General features: G+C 35.2%; 1 protein-coding gene across 1 annotated transcript; it reads right to left on the bottom strand.

Moving 5' to 3' along the window:
- Positions 1–7,534: 7,534 nt before the first annotated feature.
- LOC111880873 (ABC transporter F family member 3) lies at positions 7,535–13,429 on the bottom strand. The gene is made up of 18 exons (XM_023877283.2): positions 13,128–13,429; positions 12,468–12,683; positions 11,963–12,155; positions 11,661–11,869; positions 11,436–11,585; positions 11,195–11,323; positions 10,871–10,972; positions 10,630–10,776; positions 10,458–10,520; positions 10,141–10,187; positions 9,987–10,046; positions 9,802–9,884; positions 9,631–9,725; positions 9,311–9,397; positions 9,111–9,198; positions 8,638–8,723; positions 7,921–7,983; positions 7,535–7,809 (listed from the first exon to the last, which is right to left on the bottom strand). The coding sequence occupies exons 1-18, from the start codon at positions 13,329–13,331 to the stop codon at positions 7,687–7,689; spliced, it is 2,145 nt and encodes a 714-aa protein (XP_023733051.1). The 5' UTR covers positions 13,332–13,429; the 3' UTR covers positions 7,535–7,686.
- Between the last annotated feature and the right edge of the window lie 4,308 nt (positions 13,430–17,737).

Here is a 17,737-nt window from a genome sequence, read left to right on the forward strand (position 1 = left end):
ATGGTGATAAACTTCTTTCTTTAGTTAAAATATCTTATTTAACATTAACAATTAGATTAATATACTTTAAATAAACAATTAGATATATTATAACTTACTTTTTTTTTAAACAAACACTACTATACTAGCACGACCCCCATTTGTTTGCGTATTTTTGTTGCTTACGGACTACTTTATTTGTCGCCAAACGCTTTATAAATTCGAGTATTTGAAAATGTTCAACTGCTTGTTCCCAATTACCAGGTGACATACATTTGGGATGGGTTGGCTAATGCTCTTAGGATATCTGGAAGCCCTTTAATTCTCTAAAAAAGATTACTCGTTTTACTCTTTCGGTCTCTATAACATTTTTGTAGAGATGCATCACTACCTTGCAACAACCTTGCACTCTGGGGATCCAAAGAAACCCGATCCAAATCAAACTTTTTATACAAATACAAAAAAGTTAGTTAATTAAATACCAATCACAAATAAACTTAAAATATTATCATATAAATAATTCACCTTGAGATGTATGATTATTGCATTCCTTAAAATGGGGGAAACATTGTCCCAACCATATACGCCAAAATGGATGTTCTCCCACATATATCGTCTAATATCATGGGAAAACTTATTACCATGTTTCCCGATAGGGGACAATGTAATATCTCTGTCAAAATCCAAAGCCACAGACTTCCCCTTGTTTCTTTAATAGCTTTGAGAGTTTAATTATTTTGACCAATGCTCTTGTTCTTTTTGTTGGAAAAGCTGAAAGATATAATTAAAAATATTAGTTATAATAACTAAATAAATATATTAATTAAATAAATCATAATTAGACTTATCATCCTAAGTGTGTTGTCCACGATCAAAGCCTACTAGATATGGTGGATCTCGGCTCCATCACCTCCATGGCTGAGACCCATCACATCGGTCATGATGTAAGATAATGCAATCCAAGTAAACCCCATTCATGAAGATGTTGTGTCATTCATGGAAGATGTTACGCCAAAGTGATAGATGTTGCGTCTAAGTGATAGATGTTGCGCCAAGTGGAAAATATTGCGCCAAAGTAAAAGATCTTGTCATTCCTGAAGAATGTTGCGTCATCATTGCACAAGATGAGTCGTCATCATGCAATTTGCGTCATCTTGGTGCAAGGTGCGCCATTGTGGTACCTTGATGATATGTATGTTATGTAGTCATCTATGATGCTCAAGATGTTCACGATTGCTCAGGAGTTGGTGATGCTCAAGGAATACATCATGTTGTGTCACCATGATGGATGTTGGGCCACTAGTGATCATGATGCTCCATCATGTGTTTGGTTTATGCTCATAAGGTTGAAGGTTCTAGAACCGTCTGCATGGCACTCCATGATTGGTTAGAGCAGGGCCGGCTCTACCCTTTGCAAAACTAAGCAAGGGCTTAGGGCCCTTAATTCCAAAGGGCTCCAATTTCAAAACTTATTCTGTTACATATATATATATATATATATATATATATATATATATATATATATATATGTGTGTGTGTGTGTGTGTGTATGTATGTATGTATGTATTTTTTGGGTTACAAAGACAAGATGAAGCTTGGTTTGGTGGTAAAACCATTGATTTATAAAACTAAAGGTCTCAAGTTTGACACTGATTGCTTACTTGAAGGGTCCCGATTTTTTTTTATTTGCTTAGAGCCCCCAAATTGGTTGAGCCGCCACTGGATTGGAGATTAGTACATCCCCTAAATGGGTTAATTATGGATGGGTCTTGGCCATCAGAATTAAGGTTTCTCATGCTTGGCTATAAATAGGTTCATATCCTAATCATTCTAAATTGCTAGATTTCTGTGAGAGCTCAAAGTGAGATACAATTTTGAGTGATTGTAATAGTTCTAAAAAATTAATAAAATCTTCTCTCTCTCTCTCTCTCTCTCTCTCACACACACACACACACACACACCCTTGGATGTAGATCAGCTTGACCAAACCACGTTAAATATTATGTTCCTTTTGATTTATGTTTTTCAGAAGTTTTATTTCCGTGAGTTTCTCTAAAACTTGTTAGATATTTGTCTGAAATGTTTGCTTGTTTTGTTGTCATCCAACATAACTTGGACGAGGAGCTCATGTACCACAGAGTGGGCAAATGCTCCCCTCTTTCAAGAGACTGTTTATGTTCTTGTTTCTTTAGTCTCTTTACCTGCGAGCATGAATTCCTGAACCCAATACTTGGAAAGAGCTTCATACCCTATAGAACTGACAGATCGGCTAGCGAAGATGGCTCAACCAAGCCTAACCGGTCACGACATGTTGTTGATATTGATTGAGTTGGAGGGACTTTAGAAACTTTCACTTGAATTGCCAAGCCTCTTGTGGTAACGCCCTTGACGAATTGCGTTCAACGTCCCTTTATGACTTTCCCGATTGGCGCCCGGAACCAGCAAGTGGGAGCCTGCTGGCAAAGAGAATGTTAGTGAGTCTTAGCCATGATCAGACGAATGGTGTCAAAGACGAGAAAGAAGAAAGAGGAAAATGAGACATTCAATCATGATTTAGCGGGGGCAGTTAGACGATGCTAGGTTTCGGCATAACAAAGCTTGCACTGTCTTTTCGGCCCTCCCGGTAAGGAAGAGGGGAAAAAGGCGTTGTCATCTATCTCGACCAGTTTCCCGAGGCGTTGGAAATCCAGACCGGCTCTGAGAATCACTGGTGCTATTTAGCCCTTCGTTTCGACAACAAAGAAGTCATCTTTGACGATTTCCCATTCCTTCCCTGCCGAGTCGCCTCTCTTCGCCATTCGGTGCCTCTGAGTTCATGGAAGACTCATAAGAAAAGGTATTCAGTCTGATAGTGCTTTAACTCATCCCGTCATTTTCTTTTGTCTAAGAAGCCTGTAGGTTTGTACGCCAGCCATACGTAGCTGGAACTGTGATGGCCACAATGCTTAGTTATTGCCGATCCCCAAGACGCCTTTGGTTGAATGTTGAGGGTCATCCATTACGAAAAGACCTTCCTCTGAGTGGATATGTGGAAGTACGCTATGATGATCCAGAGAAACGTGTGGTTTCTGAACCCATTGAGATGACCCAAGAATTTCGCTATTTCGATTCTGCTTTCATAGTAAAAAAAATTATGAAAATCCCGATTACATTACCGCAGGCCAAAATGAAATTTTTAAAAGCAAGCCAGAGAAAAGCATCGTTGAGATAATACCTTTCATCCTAATCTCGCAAGAGAGAAAGAAGTCTCGATCAGGCTACAAGTGGGACTAGAAGTGAGGGCCGCTATTCCGGTCAGCTTGTTAGAAAGGGAACTAGCACCCTAAAGACAGCTACTCTCGCTCTTCCTACTGCCTCTCTTGCCTAAAGAGGTCAGTCCACCGCGTGTTTGTCTTCCAGTTCCTTGACTCCCAAACCTTGGGTCATTGATTCTGCCCCCGCTTTGAAGAAGCGCAGGTTTGGAACCCTATATACAAGGGGCTGGTCTCAATCCCGCTTGGTGGTGCCCCTATGGATTATTGTTGACTCCTCTCCCACCTCTCCAGCTTGGGAATAGTTCTTTCTACTGGCTATCTCTCTGTACAATGCCAGTTCAAGCTACCTTCTGGATGGAGCAAGAAAAGGTATGCGCAGGCGCAGTAGTTCAAGGCGGCCTTGATCTTATTATACGATATACCACAAAATTTTCTATTCGATGGACAATATTTATATCTAACCAACTAAAATGAATCCAATATCAAGTTATCTATAAGTGATGTTAAAATTCTCATATGTGTTCACATACACATTCTAAATTTTCAACAAAATAACAAATTATAATGATATTTTTTTTGTCTTGTTGGAGGGAGATTTGGTAACATGGTGTATATTAAAATGTATGTGGTTTTGTCGTTCCACTTTGCTCCCAAAAAGAAATAGAAACAATTAATTTAGTGTTCATCGTGTTTCATGTCATACCATTTTGAAACCATTCTTTGATTCTAATGATATAACAGGCCTTCTCGTGCAAGCCTTTAACTTTAACATTATCATTAACAGGCCTTCTCGTGCAAACGACTCATATGGATACCCTGCATTTTAAGTTTTTAACTAATCCATCTTTATGACTTGGATAGAGTTTACCTCTATGTGTCCTTCTCTTGTGGATCATAGACCCCGACAATCTATCATTTGTGGTCTAAAACTTGCTCCCCAGTGCATACATCTACTCCATCATTCTGCTTCTCGCTAAATAGGTAAATAATCATCTTAATTATAACCAAATGCAGATTTGAAACTATTTATAAGACGTTTAATTAACCTATGCAAAAAAAAATATATATTAGAATATTAGAATGGCTGTGAGAAATGTTCCTTGTACAACCATGTACAACTTAAAATAAACAATAAAAAATGTAAAATTAAAAAATATTTGAGCATTCAAGAATTGTGCATTGATTACTACTTAATTTTTCAAAAAAATATTGTGTAAAGTCGTGATTAGAGCTTGTCTTGTGTTTGGATGCAAAATCCCACTTGACCACACATGTGGATTTTGAAATCCCAAAAGTTAATTAATTAAGTTGTTAAATGCTTCCTTTATCTCTTATATATACCAGCTTAGCCACTAGAATTGACTAAGCAACCCACTATTTGAAAGTGATTAGTCAATAATTTGTGTCGTTTTAAGGATGATATAAGAAATTATATTATATGATTTCATGTTTACCATTTGATCTTACATTTTAGAGTTATTTAGAAAATATTTATTAAAAAAAAATAAAAGGTACTGCATAATTTTGAAAAAACAAAATTCTGATAAAAAAACAAGTTCGAAAATTGTTTTTTTCCCGAAAAAGTAGTTTGAAATTTCAAATTCTTTTGCGTGGTAGGTTCAAAATCTCATATATAGTTCGGAAATTTCGAATTTATTTTTTATATTTTTAGGTTCCGAACTTGTTTACGGTTTTTTAATTTGTTCTTGAGTTTCAAATTAGTTACTTGTAGTCTTGTATTAGATATATATTGAAATTATAATAGATATTGAGAAAAAAAACAATTTTTTTATTAAACAATGTGTGTGTATATATATATATATATATATATATATATATATATATATATATATATATATATATATATATATATATATATATATATATATGATCAGGTTCATTTGAGACCATTCTAATTTTGTGAAACCGTGAGACCAAATCTAAAAATAATTTTAAAATGCAAAATAAATGGAAAAATCCAAAAATTCTTTTTTAAATATTATTTTCGGAACTTGAATTAACTAAAAAAATTTTAAAAAAAATTAAAAAAAAATCCTGTTTTTTTTTTTAAATACGTGAAATATTCTAATAGAATATTACACTGACATATTCTAAAAAATAATTTTAAAATGCAGAATAAATGGAAAAATCTAAAAATTTTATTTTTATATATTATTTTCGGAACTTGAATTAACTAAAAAAATAAAAATAAAAATAAAAAAAATCCTATTTTTTTGAAAAATACGTGAAATATTCTAATAGAATATTACACTGTATATATTCTAAAAATTAATTTTAAAATGCAAAATAAATAGAAAAATCCAAAAATTCTTTTTTTAAATATTATTTTCGGAACTTGAATTAACTAAAAAAAATAAAAATAAATAAAAAAAATGCGTCTCACGGTCTCACAAAATTAGGCCGTCTCACATGAACCTAACCCTATATATATATATATATATATATATATATATATATATATATATATATATATATATATATATATATATATATATATATATATATATATATATATATATATATATATATTGAAAATAAGAAAATTGTTAAATTAGGAAGTATTACATATATTTGATATTCAAACTTAAGACTTCCAAATTATATCAAAAATCTGTTCACACAAAATCAAAATAACATGTATATGATAATATGAATGTTTAAATATTTCAAGAATCTTGGCATTACTCATTTCCACTGACCCATTATCTCCTAATCCTACTAAAATACACTATCAAAGTGTAATTATTGAATGCTACTATTCTTCAATGATTGCCATTCTTTTTGTGGCCCCAAGATTCATAACATATGGGGATTGGAGTAGTCGTTTTCTCATAAGTATATCATAAACATATTTCTTCAATAAATTTTCATGTTAACATCAACATTGTTTATGTTAAAATCATTATAAATTGTTAGTGATATCTATCTTTATTAACACTATTTTCCTATCTGGTATCTTTATATCCACGAGACCAAAATGTTATGGTTCTATTAACATAGTGCCGTTTTTTTGTAACTGTAATATACTTCGTTATGGTTGATGATAGTTAGTTGTAACTTCCTTAGTGGACTAAATGTCGTCCGGACCAAATTTTGTAAATTAATAGAGTAAAACATTATGTGCAATAGTGTCATTTTTCGTGAGTTTAAAATGTAAAGAAAGATGGGATGTTATATAATCCATGATCAAAATCAGATTCCTATAAATCCAAATTCATGGATAATTCATAAAGCTAGGGTTTCAAATTTTCAGCAATCAAAGCTTCCTAATCTAATTTTTTCATAGATTAACATTAAATATTAGAACTCGATACTAAACTCGTTGAATCACATAATTGAATCGATTTCGAATTTGATAAAAACAATAGAGTGTTGGGATTATAACTATAACTTCAATTTCACTTCAAATCTCTCTCTAATTTTGGATTCCTTCCGTTTGCCTACCTCAAAAACACTTCAAATGAAGAGAAATTTGGAGTTGGTTGTTTTGGGCCAAGATGGTCTTAACCGTGTTGGCGAGTAATTAATTTACTCACATACAAGGAAAGATCATTTACTGGGATAATAAAATACGAGGACCCGAAATGACACATGAATATTGATCAATATGTCGAGATGACATCTATAAATATGTCGCTAAGCCTCTCCCTCTCGACTTACTTTGCCCCTATAAGATGGCAAGTAACAAGTGCTTCATTCCTATTTTCAATCATATTTGACTTACTTACTCTGTTCTTGAAATCAAGTTAGTTAGTGTCACATGGGTCAGAAATATGACTCAATGATATGTCATATTACAGCCTAGTTCCAGAGGGCATTCCCTAGAGATAAAAATGGACATTGTTTGAAAAAAACAAATGTTTATGACCTAATAGGTCACTACGTTTTGAATACATATTTAGTCACAATTTTTTTTACACACGATTTACTATTAAACTCTTTTCAATTGTTTAAAAACTACCATTATAACCTAGTACTATGGGTTTACAGGTTACCTTGCTTATTTGGATTTAAAAAAATGATTAAATGTTAATTACATGGATAATATAAATAGCTTGATAGAGTGATGTAATTTGAGATGATGTTAATATGCCTTCTATTCCTACGCATCTAATATACTATTATCTTAAAAAAAATGATATTAATTTCATGTTTTATGCAATCATTATTTATTAAATTCCAGAAACACTACGATCATGAGTGCATTCAGCTGTATATAAAGTGATTATAACATATTTAATTGTTAAAGCCTAACTTAGGAGCTTGTGCAGAGAAATGGATGGCAAAAAGGTAAATAATAAATAAAACTTGATAGTTGATACAATCTTCTTTACTATAAATATTAATTGAGAGGTCAAAGCTTTTGTTAACATAAAACAAGAAAAACGATGAATAAAATCTCATAATACACTTACATTATTATAATTGGAACTTATGAAGATTGTAGTTTCTTCTTGTAATCTTGGAAGGTGCCATTGAAAGGTGTCACCCTGCCATCCGACACTGCCCATAACTGGTCAACGCTGCCCGAAATCAGATGCTCGTCGTGACTCACCTGAAAGTTTTAATACATTCATCAGTTATCACCGCAAAATAAAATAAATATTTATATAAAAAAAAAAAGGTTAAATAAATAGTTAAAGTGAATTAGAGTATAATTAATTACCATGAGAACCCCTCCTTGGAATAGAACAAGACCTTGTATTAATGCTTCCACAGCATCCAAATCCTGCATTTACAAATTACCACATAAGTTTTCATATTTTCTTATATATTTTTATTTATTGTATATATCTTTATTTGACATTATATAACGAGGGTATTTTGGTCTTTTAATAAAAAAAAAGAGCAACTCCTTTAGGAATGGTGAAATTCATGAATTATGGAGTTTGAAAGATTCCAACAGAATTGAATTCCGTTAATTTGGCAATAAAATGGAATTTCGAAACCCAATTCCGTTCTCAACAAACCAAACATGTCCAAAATATTTTTGGAAGGAATGGAATGTATGGAAGGTATTGTTTAGCAAATAAGAATTCTAAAGGGAGTTCTTTTTCAGGGTAAAATTCAAGCTTTCAAGGAAAAAAAAAAGTTAGCAATGATTCCAATGATCCCACCAGGGATTATATAAGTAATAAAAAGGTTTATAAAAATATATAGTGATATCCCACAAAGCACAATGAGGGTGTCATATCTCACATAATACTAATACTAAATACTAACAGATGCATAAAGTTACCCAATCCTGTAATCTCAATGGGATAAAAGGGTACAACAGTCAAATAGTCAACTCATTGACTGATTGACAACCATAGACACAGATGCAAGAGACAGACCATTCATTCTGTATGGAATAAAAAAGAAAGTAATGATTGAAACTTACAAGATGATTTGACGGCTCATCAAGTAAAATGATGTGAGGCTTTTTAAATGTTATTTTTGCAAATGCAACTCTGCTTTTCTGACCACCTGACAGATGCCACTAACAACAGTAAGTCCAAATTCTAAAGAAGCTGTGCATGTTATACAAACATGCTCCAGTCCACACAAATAAGAAAAACAAACAAGCCTAAGTTACATTTCTCGTCCCTGTGTATAGTTGATTTTTGCATATTTGGTCCTAAAAAGTTCCCTTGTAATTGCGATCCTTATTTAACGTTTTTAGTCCCTCTTCCAAGCAAATGGACTAAAATTGCAAAATTCGGCTATACTTAAGGACCAAAAATAGTCATTTTGCTTGGAACAGGAACCAAAAATGTTACAAAAACCTCAACTGCAAGAGAATGTTTTAGGACCAAATATGCAAAAATCTATACTCGGGGAGCAAACATGTAATTTACTCAGAAAAACACATACCAGACAAGGTGTACATTGGTTGAAGAGCTAGATTCCCAGTAACACCAAAAGAACCCAAGTGGCCTCGAAGCTTTTGTTCAGGCACTCCCTGCGGCACAACAAAAAAAAAATCATTAATAAGCATGATACATATATTATATATTTAATATAAATATATATATTAAGATATTTAGTCCATTGAATTAAAGAGCATAACTCACAGGGAAGCAACGCATCATGTATAGAAGAGGATTGGAGGTAAGGTCAAGCCCATCAACGTGATGCTGACTGAACACAGCAATACGAACCTGAACACATGAATTTTTTAAAAGCATTCATGTTACTGAAGATTATAGAATAAAAAAGTAATTTATAACATCCCTCTCTCCCCTTTTCTATGAAAATCAGCCCAAGAAAGGGAATCACATTCCAATTCCATTCCTTTGTCACAAACAAACATGATTTTATTCATTCTGTTTCTAAAGCTTTATTCCATTCCCTCTTCAATTTCTGCATTAGGGATTAGGGTTTAGGGTTTTACCTTAGCCGAACGAAAAACTGTTCCTGAGATTGGTTGAAGCTCTCCTGAAATCAACTTAAGTATGGTAGACTTACCAATACCATTGGGCCCCACCACTGAAAATCAATTTGCATAAAAATAGTTACAAAATGAAATTTATACAACACAATTCTAAACAAGGATTATCCTTACTTGCTACACGGCTGTCCAAATCTATTCCAAAATTCAAATTCCTGAACAGTATTGGGCCTCCAGGATACCCAAATGAAGCATCACTATCATCACATTTAAAAAAACAAAAAAAAAATTATAACTTAAACATAACTAAGCAGATACAAATATTACATCAATACTTTAGTATTTTAATAACAACAAACCTGAAACTTATAATAGGTGGGCCAGGTCTATCATCTGGTGTAGGAAACTCAAACTTGTAACTGCATACACACAAAAAAATATATTAGATAAAAAATAAATAAATAAATAAATAAAAAGTGTGAAATATATCAAAGAGACAGTAGTGGCACATACTCAGGATCATTCACCACTTCATCAACGTGTCCTAAACGTTCCAGTGCCTGAAATTAGTCAACAAAAATGATTATATTATGAGTTAGAGTTACTGATCATTTATAAAATAAATTATAAAATTGGTCCCTGTGCTTTATAAGTTTTACCATGCTTAATCTAAAACCAAAACATTTTTCAGTTTTGGTCCCTATTTCAAGATTCCAAAGCCAAAATCGATATGGAACCTTATAATAAGGACCAAACTTTAAGAAGTTTTTAGTTTTGGACTAAATGTGGTAAAAATGAGAAAGTATAAGGATGATTTTTGTAACCCTTACCTTGATTCTAGATTGAACCAGAGATGCACGTTTCGCATTGTAACGAAATTTATCAATGAAAGACTGCAATAGTATAAGAGAAAAAAAAATGTTAAAAGAGAAAAAAAAAATACATGCATAGTTTTTCTCCATTTCTTTTTTTAATTATTATTAAATAAAGCAAAAGAAAAACCTGCATATGTTCCCTTGAACGCTCATTTGATTCAAAGGCTTTCTGTTTGTTTTTAAGAAGTTCAGCTCGTGTCCTCTCGAATGTATCATAGTCTCCTTTGTATGCAGTCAGTTTTTGCCCTTGAAGATACAATATATCTGTAACTACCTGCAAGAAACAAGATTTTGATTATAACAATGGATTTTAAATAATTAAAATATAAAGTTTATGGGACAAGAATATTAGGGCAGAAAAGTGTTACCGTGTTCAAGAATTCCCTAGCATGAGAAACAACAATAAATGTTTTTGGCCATTTTGTTAGGTAAGCTTCCAACCACAATACTGCATGAAGATCAAGATGATTCTGCACAAAAAATAAAAGATTTATTTTATTGTCTAAAAGATGTAAGGTGGTGTTTTGTAGGATGGATCAGGGAACAAATGGAATGGTTCATCCCATTTGAATGAAAAAAAGAAGTTTGTCTTGCCTGATGGAATGGAACAAACCATTCCTGAAGGAATCCAATTCCATTCCTTCCAACCAAACAGACCCTAAATTATGAAAGAGAGGGGGAGGGGGGCATACTGTAGGTTCATCAAGTAGTAACAAATCAGGCTCAATGAAAAGTGCGCGAGCAAGAGCAATTCTCATCCTCCATCCTCCAGAAAAAGCTTTTGTTGGCTTATTCTGCATTTCTGGTGTAAAACTCAGACCCTGAAACCCTCACATAATTATTATTATTAATTAATAAAGATCATAACCCACAACTCATATAACAAAAAAAAATGTAAAACTAATCACTAAATCAAACAAATTAGAAACCAACCGCAAGAATAGAAGCAGCACGGGCTTCCGCAGTATATGCATCAATGAACTCCAGCCTTTTGTATATCACTTCAAGCTTCTGAGCCATTCCATCGTCTACATTTAACCCATTCGGATCCTTCTTTTCTTCAGCCTCCAATTCAGCATCTCTCTACAATTATCATAAAATTTTTTGTCTTTATAGAAAAAAAGAGTAAAGACATTGCACATGTGAGCAAAACCAAACCTGTATTTTTAGCAAACGGGCTTCTTCTTGCAACAGCTGTGCTCTCTCAACATCAGAATTAAGAACACATTGCAATGCTGACGTGTTATCACCAACAACTTCCTGCTCCACATGCAATATCTGACAGTTTTTAGGAATACCTTCAATGGCATGCATAGCCATATACCTTAAGAAAGTTGTTTTTCCTGTTCCATTTCTACCAACAAGCCCTGTAAAGAATGTATCACATGATCACATCATGATGCTATGAACATTAAAAAAAAAAACACATTAAGTCCTGATTTCTTGAAAATAAGACTCACCATAGTGTCTTCCATGAGAAAGCGTTACAGTACAATCAACAATAAGTTCACGTCCACCAACAGAGACATTGAAGTTCTCCATATGAATATCTCTAACTGAAGGTCCTTCAACAGTATTGTCATGGTTTACTGATACAACAGGCATTCCAGCCTTTGCTGCTTCCATTTCTGCTACATGCATTTGGTATTGCACCTGATCAATCAACAAATAGGAATTATACATGACAACATAGAAATAAAACTAACTACACTCCTTGAATCAAGACAAATGCTCAGATATTATTGTACCAACATTTTTAAGTCTATAGAGCCTAGTTGATTTATTACGTGTAAGCTCTAACAGGTGTAATTTGTAACCAATGATATAACTTCCACAAGGGTTAATGTAAGTATCAGTTTGATTAATATAGCAGGCTTGGTTGTTAAAAGAACTTGGTCCTCTTTATACCATTATGACCTGCTATATCCGGTCATAAATCATAATAGTCAATAACATAAGAAATACCTCTCTTTGACGCTCGTCTTTCCTCTTCCTCCTTTCAAGCTTGATTTTGTCACGTTCAGTTAGCAGAGGACCATCTACTGGCTCAGGTTTCCTTTTTGGAGCTTTCTCTTCATCCATTCCTTCGTTCATTCTAAATGGTGTAGCAAGGCTTCTAACTGCTGGTTTTATTTTGATCAAACCATGATTTCCGAATTTCTCAGACAGTCTGCTACAAATCTATAAATATTGTTTGAGGAGTAATGACAAGTCAATAACAAATCTTGCTTTTGTGTGTATCAGATTGAAAATATATTTGTTTACAATGAAGTGATTCAATCAGGGGAGTAGAGTAGTAGTTGAATTCCTATAAATGGCAGTGTGGCACACAAAACTAACGTAATTATTATCCGAAAAGCTGGATTAGTTAGGGATGATCAAACCAAAAATGAAAAGACTGTCTAATTTGAGTGGAGGCTATGCAGTTTGAGCTGATTACCATTTAGTTATCAGTAATTGTGTACTTTCAGCTAAGCTATCTATCTTTGCCATAAATTAGACAAAGTGATAACAATGACCAAATAAAGTATGCTGTAAAACTACGCGTAACTAACAACTGTAAGTGAATACAGAACAAAATTAACGAAAAAGCAATAAAAAAACGAAATAATTACAAGTACATACAGAGTGGCATTCATCAAAGTCGGTAACGCAGCCGGAATCAACGAGAAGTTCTCCAATGGCATCAAAGGCACCTTCGCCTTCAAATCCAAAATCAAAATCTTCATCCGCGAGGACGTTAATTATGTAATCGATGATTGGCTGGTCTAGATCCTGTGCTCTTGGACCTAATACTTCGTGAACAACGTTGCTAGCTACTTCAGTCATTTTGCCCTTCAACCTAATTCACCGGCAACTGATATTCCGGCAGATAATGAAAGACGATAAACAAAACAAATCGTAAACCCTTTCGACTTGCGAGAAGTGGCTGGATTGCACCTTCTGCAGTTGTGGGCCGAAAGGGAAAAAAAACATTTGGAGTCAATGGGTCACCCAATACTATTCGAGTCCATTATTCTTGTTCAAAGTTGTGTCAACTCAAGGAAGGCCTTCAGATTAGAATTGGACAAACAGAAAGAATCGAACCGAATGCGTGGTTTGGATCCGAACATAAACCGGATCCAAAAACCGGTTTATCACGTTGTTTGGGTTTTTTTTGTTTTAATTTGAAATTAATATGAAAAAAATTACAACAATTCTTTAACACCAATTAAATATATATTTTTATTATATTTCATACAAAAAATAAAAAATAAGACACCTAATTTAATTTATTAATATATACGATATTTTTTATCGTCTTTGTTTTATTTATTTAGATTTAGTCTTCGTCCATTGTTTAGGTCGTCATCTTCATTTTGCTCGGTAAATGAGGTGATATCTCTAACACCCGACTCCAAAGTTCAACTTAAGGAGAGAAAAGAAATGAAATTGGTGAAAGTGAAAGGAAAGTAAGAGAAATTGGTGTTTCCGAGTTTCATTAAGGAAAGAAGTGGAAGTAAATGGAATGATCACTTTCCCTCCTAACTTTTCTTCCGATTTGGAAGGATTTGAAAAGAAAGAACAAAATGTTTAGGGTGCGTTTGGTTGTGGGAAACTGTTTTCATTTTCTATGAAAATGTTTTCAGAAAATAGGGTTGAGTGTTCATTTTTAATTTTCAATGAAAACGCGTTTGGTTGGAACGGATGGAGTTTTCATTTTTCATCTTAGAAATTTGGAAAACTTTGAAAAACTGTAATAATCACTTTTTTAATTTACATACAATTTGGAAAGCTGAAAAATTTTTGTTTTCTTAGAAAACTTTGGAAAACTCAACGAACCAAACGCGTTTTCAAAATTTTTGTTTTTCTTGGAAAATTTTCCACAGCCAAACGCATCCTTAGCTTTTCTTCCATTTCTCTCTAACTCGGGAGCACGAAAGACAAATTTTTTTTTTCCTTTCTTTTCTTTTCTTTTCTCTTCTTACTTTGTTTTCTCTTCTCTTCTTTTCTTTGCTTCAGATCTGGACCCTTCTTGGGTCTTAGAGTCATAAAGCTCCGAGTTTGACCATGTATGAAGCTTTCCTTGAGTATGAAACCCCAATATGAGCTTGGATTTGACATTAAGAGCCTTTTTAGCTATGCATGCATGTAAAGTTTGCAACTTTACGTGAAAAGCATGTCTTAAGAGCATGGATCAGTAATTTGGAGCCACTGCATGGCTTAAAAGAGTCTGTATGGCTTAAGGACTGAAGGAACTCGGCGAGTCGCAAGGTCGACTCGGCCAGTCATATGAACCTGGACCCGACGAGTTGGATGAACAACACGGCGAGTCTGATGAAGATTGTCATAGAACTCGACGAGTTGTATGAACAACTCGGCGAATCGGTTGAAGTTTCCCCAATTTATGTATGCGTGTGTAACCGTCGAGGTTCAAGAAGGAACCTCAACGAGTGGCCTTAGAGTTCGATCGTAAACCAAAGGAACTTGACGAGTCACTCTGGTGACTCGGCGAGTGGACAAGTACTTCAAGGAACTCGGCGAGTAGCCATACTCGACGAGTAAGGGTCAACATGGACTGTTGACCTTGACTGAGGACTTTGACTTTGACCAATGGTTGACTAGTTGGATTATGGAGTACCTTGAAAGGTTGGGAACTGATGGGTATGATTGTATTAAGGTAATAGGTGGTGGAGTTTTTGGCAGTGATCCGAGATTTGGAGTTCATTTACCGAGTCGACATCTGCAAGGCGAGTTATCCTCACTATATCAAAAGGGTCTAAGGCACCAAGGCCGACCCTTTAGTTGTTATGGTTATGTTATGATATATGCGATTATGATCTGATAGATCGAAATCAGGGTAGAGAGTATGTTATGTTTTTATGATCCTTAGGGATTGGTATGTTAGTGGCCTGTTGGGCATGTGCTCTAGTTATGAGAGATTTCTATGATTGATGATCCATAAGATAAATATATTTGATGTCTGTATATGCCAGTATATGTTAGTTCTGCGCACATGATTATTTGCTTGTTGGTTGGGTAGAGGCGATCCTGCTTTGTGTTGAAGGCCAACATACCCTATGAGCGGTCCGGGGAGACTGTAGGCACACGTGACAGTCCAGTCATGCCGAAGGCTCGGTATAGATTCAGTTAGACTGTAGGCCCTATAGGGCGGTCCAGTCAGGCCGATGGCCCAGTATGCATGTTGATTGATTGATTATTACTGATATGATATTATCAGTGTGATATTGGTATTTTGGGGGTAGCTTAGTAAGCCTTCGGGCTTACAGTTTACAGTTATTGTTTCAGGTACTTCGGGAGATCATGGCAAGGCGAATGTGTGACCGTACCGCTCCTCATCCTTATGATCTGACTTTTAGGACACTCTAATTGAATAATGATTTGAAAACATTTTTGTAAACAATACTATTGGGGTTTTATTTATGATTGAAAAAGTGTAAATTTGGCATAAAATTTATGGATGTTACAAAGGTTCGACACAAACACAGAGAAGTTCACAGAGATAGCAACTCCCTCTTTTGGAGTTCCAGATGTAATAACTTGCTTCAATCACCAAGGGTGCATTAATGTATATGGAGTCTATAGTGTCTTTAGATTGAATTCTATAGTATTTGGTGTTGAGCTGTGGAAGATGGATGGAAATGGAGGAGATTGGAAGAAGGTGGTGGTTTCTGATCCGATACTGAATTCAATGTGTATAAAACCACTACACTTAATGATGGATGGAAATTGCCTCATTCATTCCATTTCTGAAGGTTTGGTTTACAAAATAGATTTGGCCACAAATACCAAAAACTTATCATGATCGTTTTCTGCTCGTGGCTTGGATACATGTCCAACCGGGAAATACATCCAAACTTTGGTGTCACCCTGTAACATCCCAAAAATTCGAGCCAAAAATTTCATTTTTAAAACATATACTTTGCAAACATTAGAATTAAAACGTTCACCATTCATATCATTTCATAAAAGTTATCGCATGTCTTGAAAAACATTTTATAAAACATAATAATGTCAGAGTACAAATTCCCAGGAGGGTCTCGTAGTGCGGAATACTAGCCGTGTGTGTGATGGGCCGCTACCGCGCCAACTCCTTCCCCTTCAAGAAGAGGTACCTGAAACCAAAACTGAAAACTGTAAACACGAAGCTTAGTGAGTTCCCCCATTGTACCACATACCATATAATCACATAACATAAATATACTGTCGGGCATATCTGGGTGCCCGACCTACCCCTTCGGTCCTCTCGACCGGATACTGCCTAGCATATCTGGGTGTTGGCCTCCCCTTCGGTCCTTACGACCGGATACTGCCTAGCATATCTGGGTGCTGGCCTCCCTTTCGGTCCTTACGACCGGAGGATACTGCCTAGCATATATGGGTGCTAGCCTCCCCTTCGGTCCTTACGACCGGATACTGGAGACTATTTCACCCCCTACTAATACCACATAACACATATCACATAGCAACATATCATAATAACACATAAACATAACACAGGTAGTAGCAACCCCAGATGAATATCACAGAGAAAATCATCTATCATACAACTCCTACTGGTGGGTCGACATTGTGGTCGTAGACCCACCGCTACTGGAAGGTAACTCACATCGAAAAGTAGCTACCGAAAGTCTGACTGCTAGACGTCTGGCTGCTGCACCGGTAATCCTCCGGCTACAAATCCATAAACATAGATTAGCCACTCATAAATACCCTTGGTCAATTGACTGACCCAACCCAAGTCTAAAGTCAACTCCTTGGTCAAAGTCAACTTCCAGTTGACTGGACTCGCCGAGTCGTGGCACAGACTCGCCGAGTCCTTCTCCTACTAACCCGATCCTACTCGCCAGGTCCCTCTTCCCACTCACCGAGTCACTCTTAACTCACCACTCGGGACTTATAGAATCGACTTGTGGTCCGACTTGCCGAATCCAAGAACAACTCGTCGAGTCCCACGAGCAGACCTCCTACTCGCTTCCAAATCCTCACCAGAGCATCCCTTAAGAGGATTTGGAGTTCTGGGACTATTGCTACATGTTAAATTGCTAATTTCGCGTGCAGATACGAAGGGTTGGACCTTCAACACTTAAACCCCTCTTTCTTAGTGAAAGTTCATATGACTCGCCGAGTTTGAAGAACAACTCGTCGAGTTCCAGGCAATCTTCATAGGACTCGCCGAGTTGTTCATCCAACTCGCCGAGTCTAAGACCATCTTCATAGAACTCGCCGAGTTC

Source organism: Lactuca sativa, chromosome 6, assembly GCF_002870075.4.
Source record: "Lactuca sativa cultivar Salinas chromosome 6, Lsat_Salinas_v11, whole genome shotgun sequence".
NCBI classification, from domain to species: domain Eukaryota; kingdom Viridiplantae; phylum Streptophyta; class Magnoliopsida; order Asterales; family Asteraceae; genus Lactuca; species Lactuca sativa.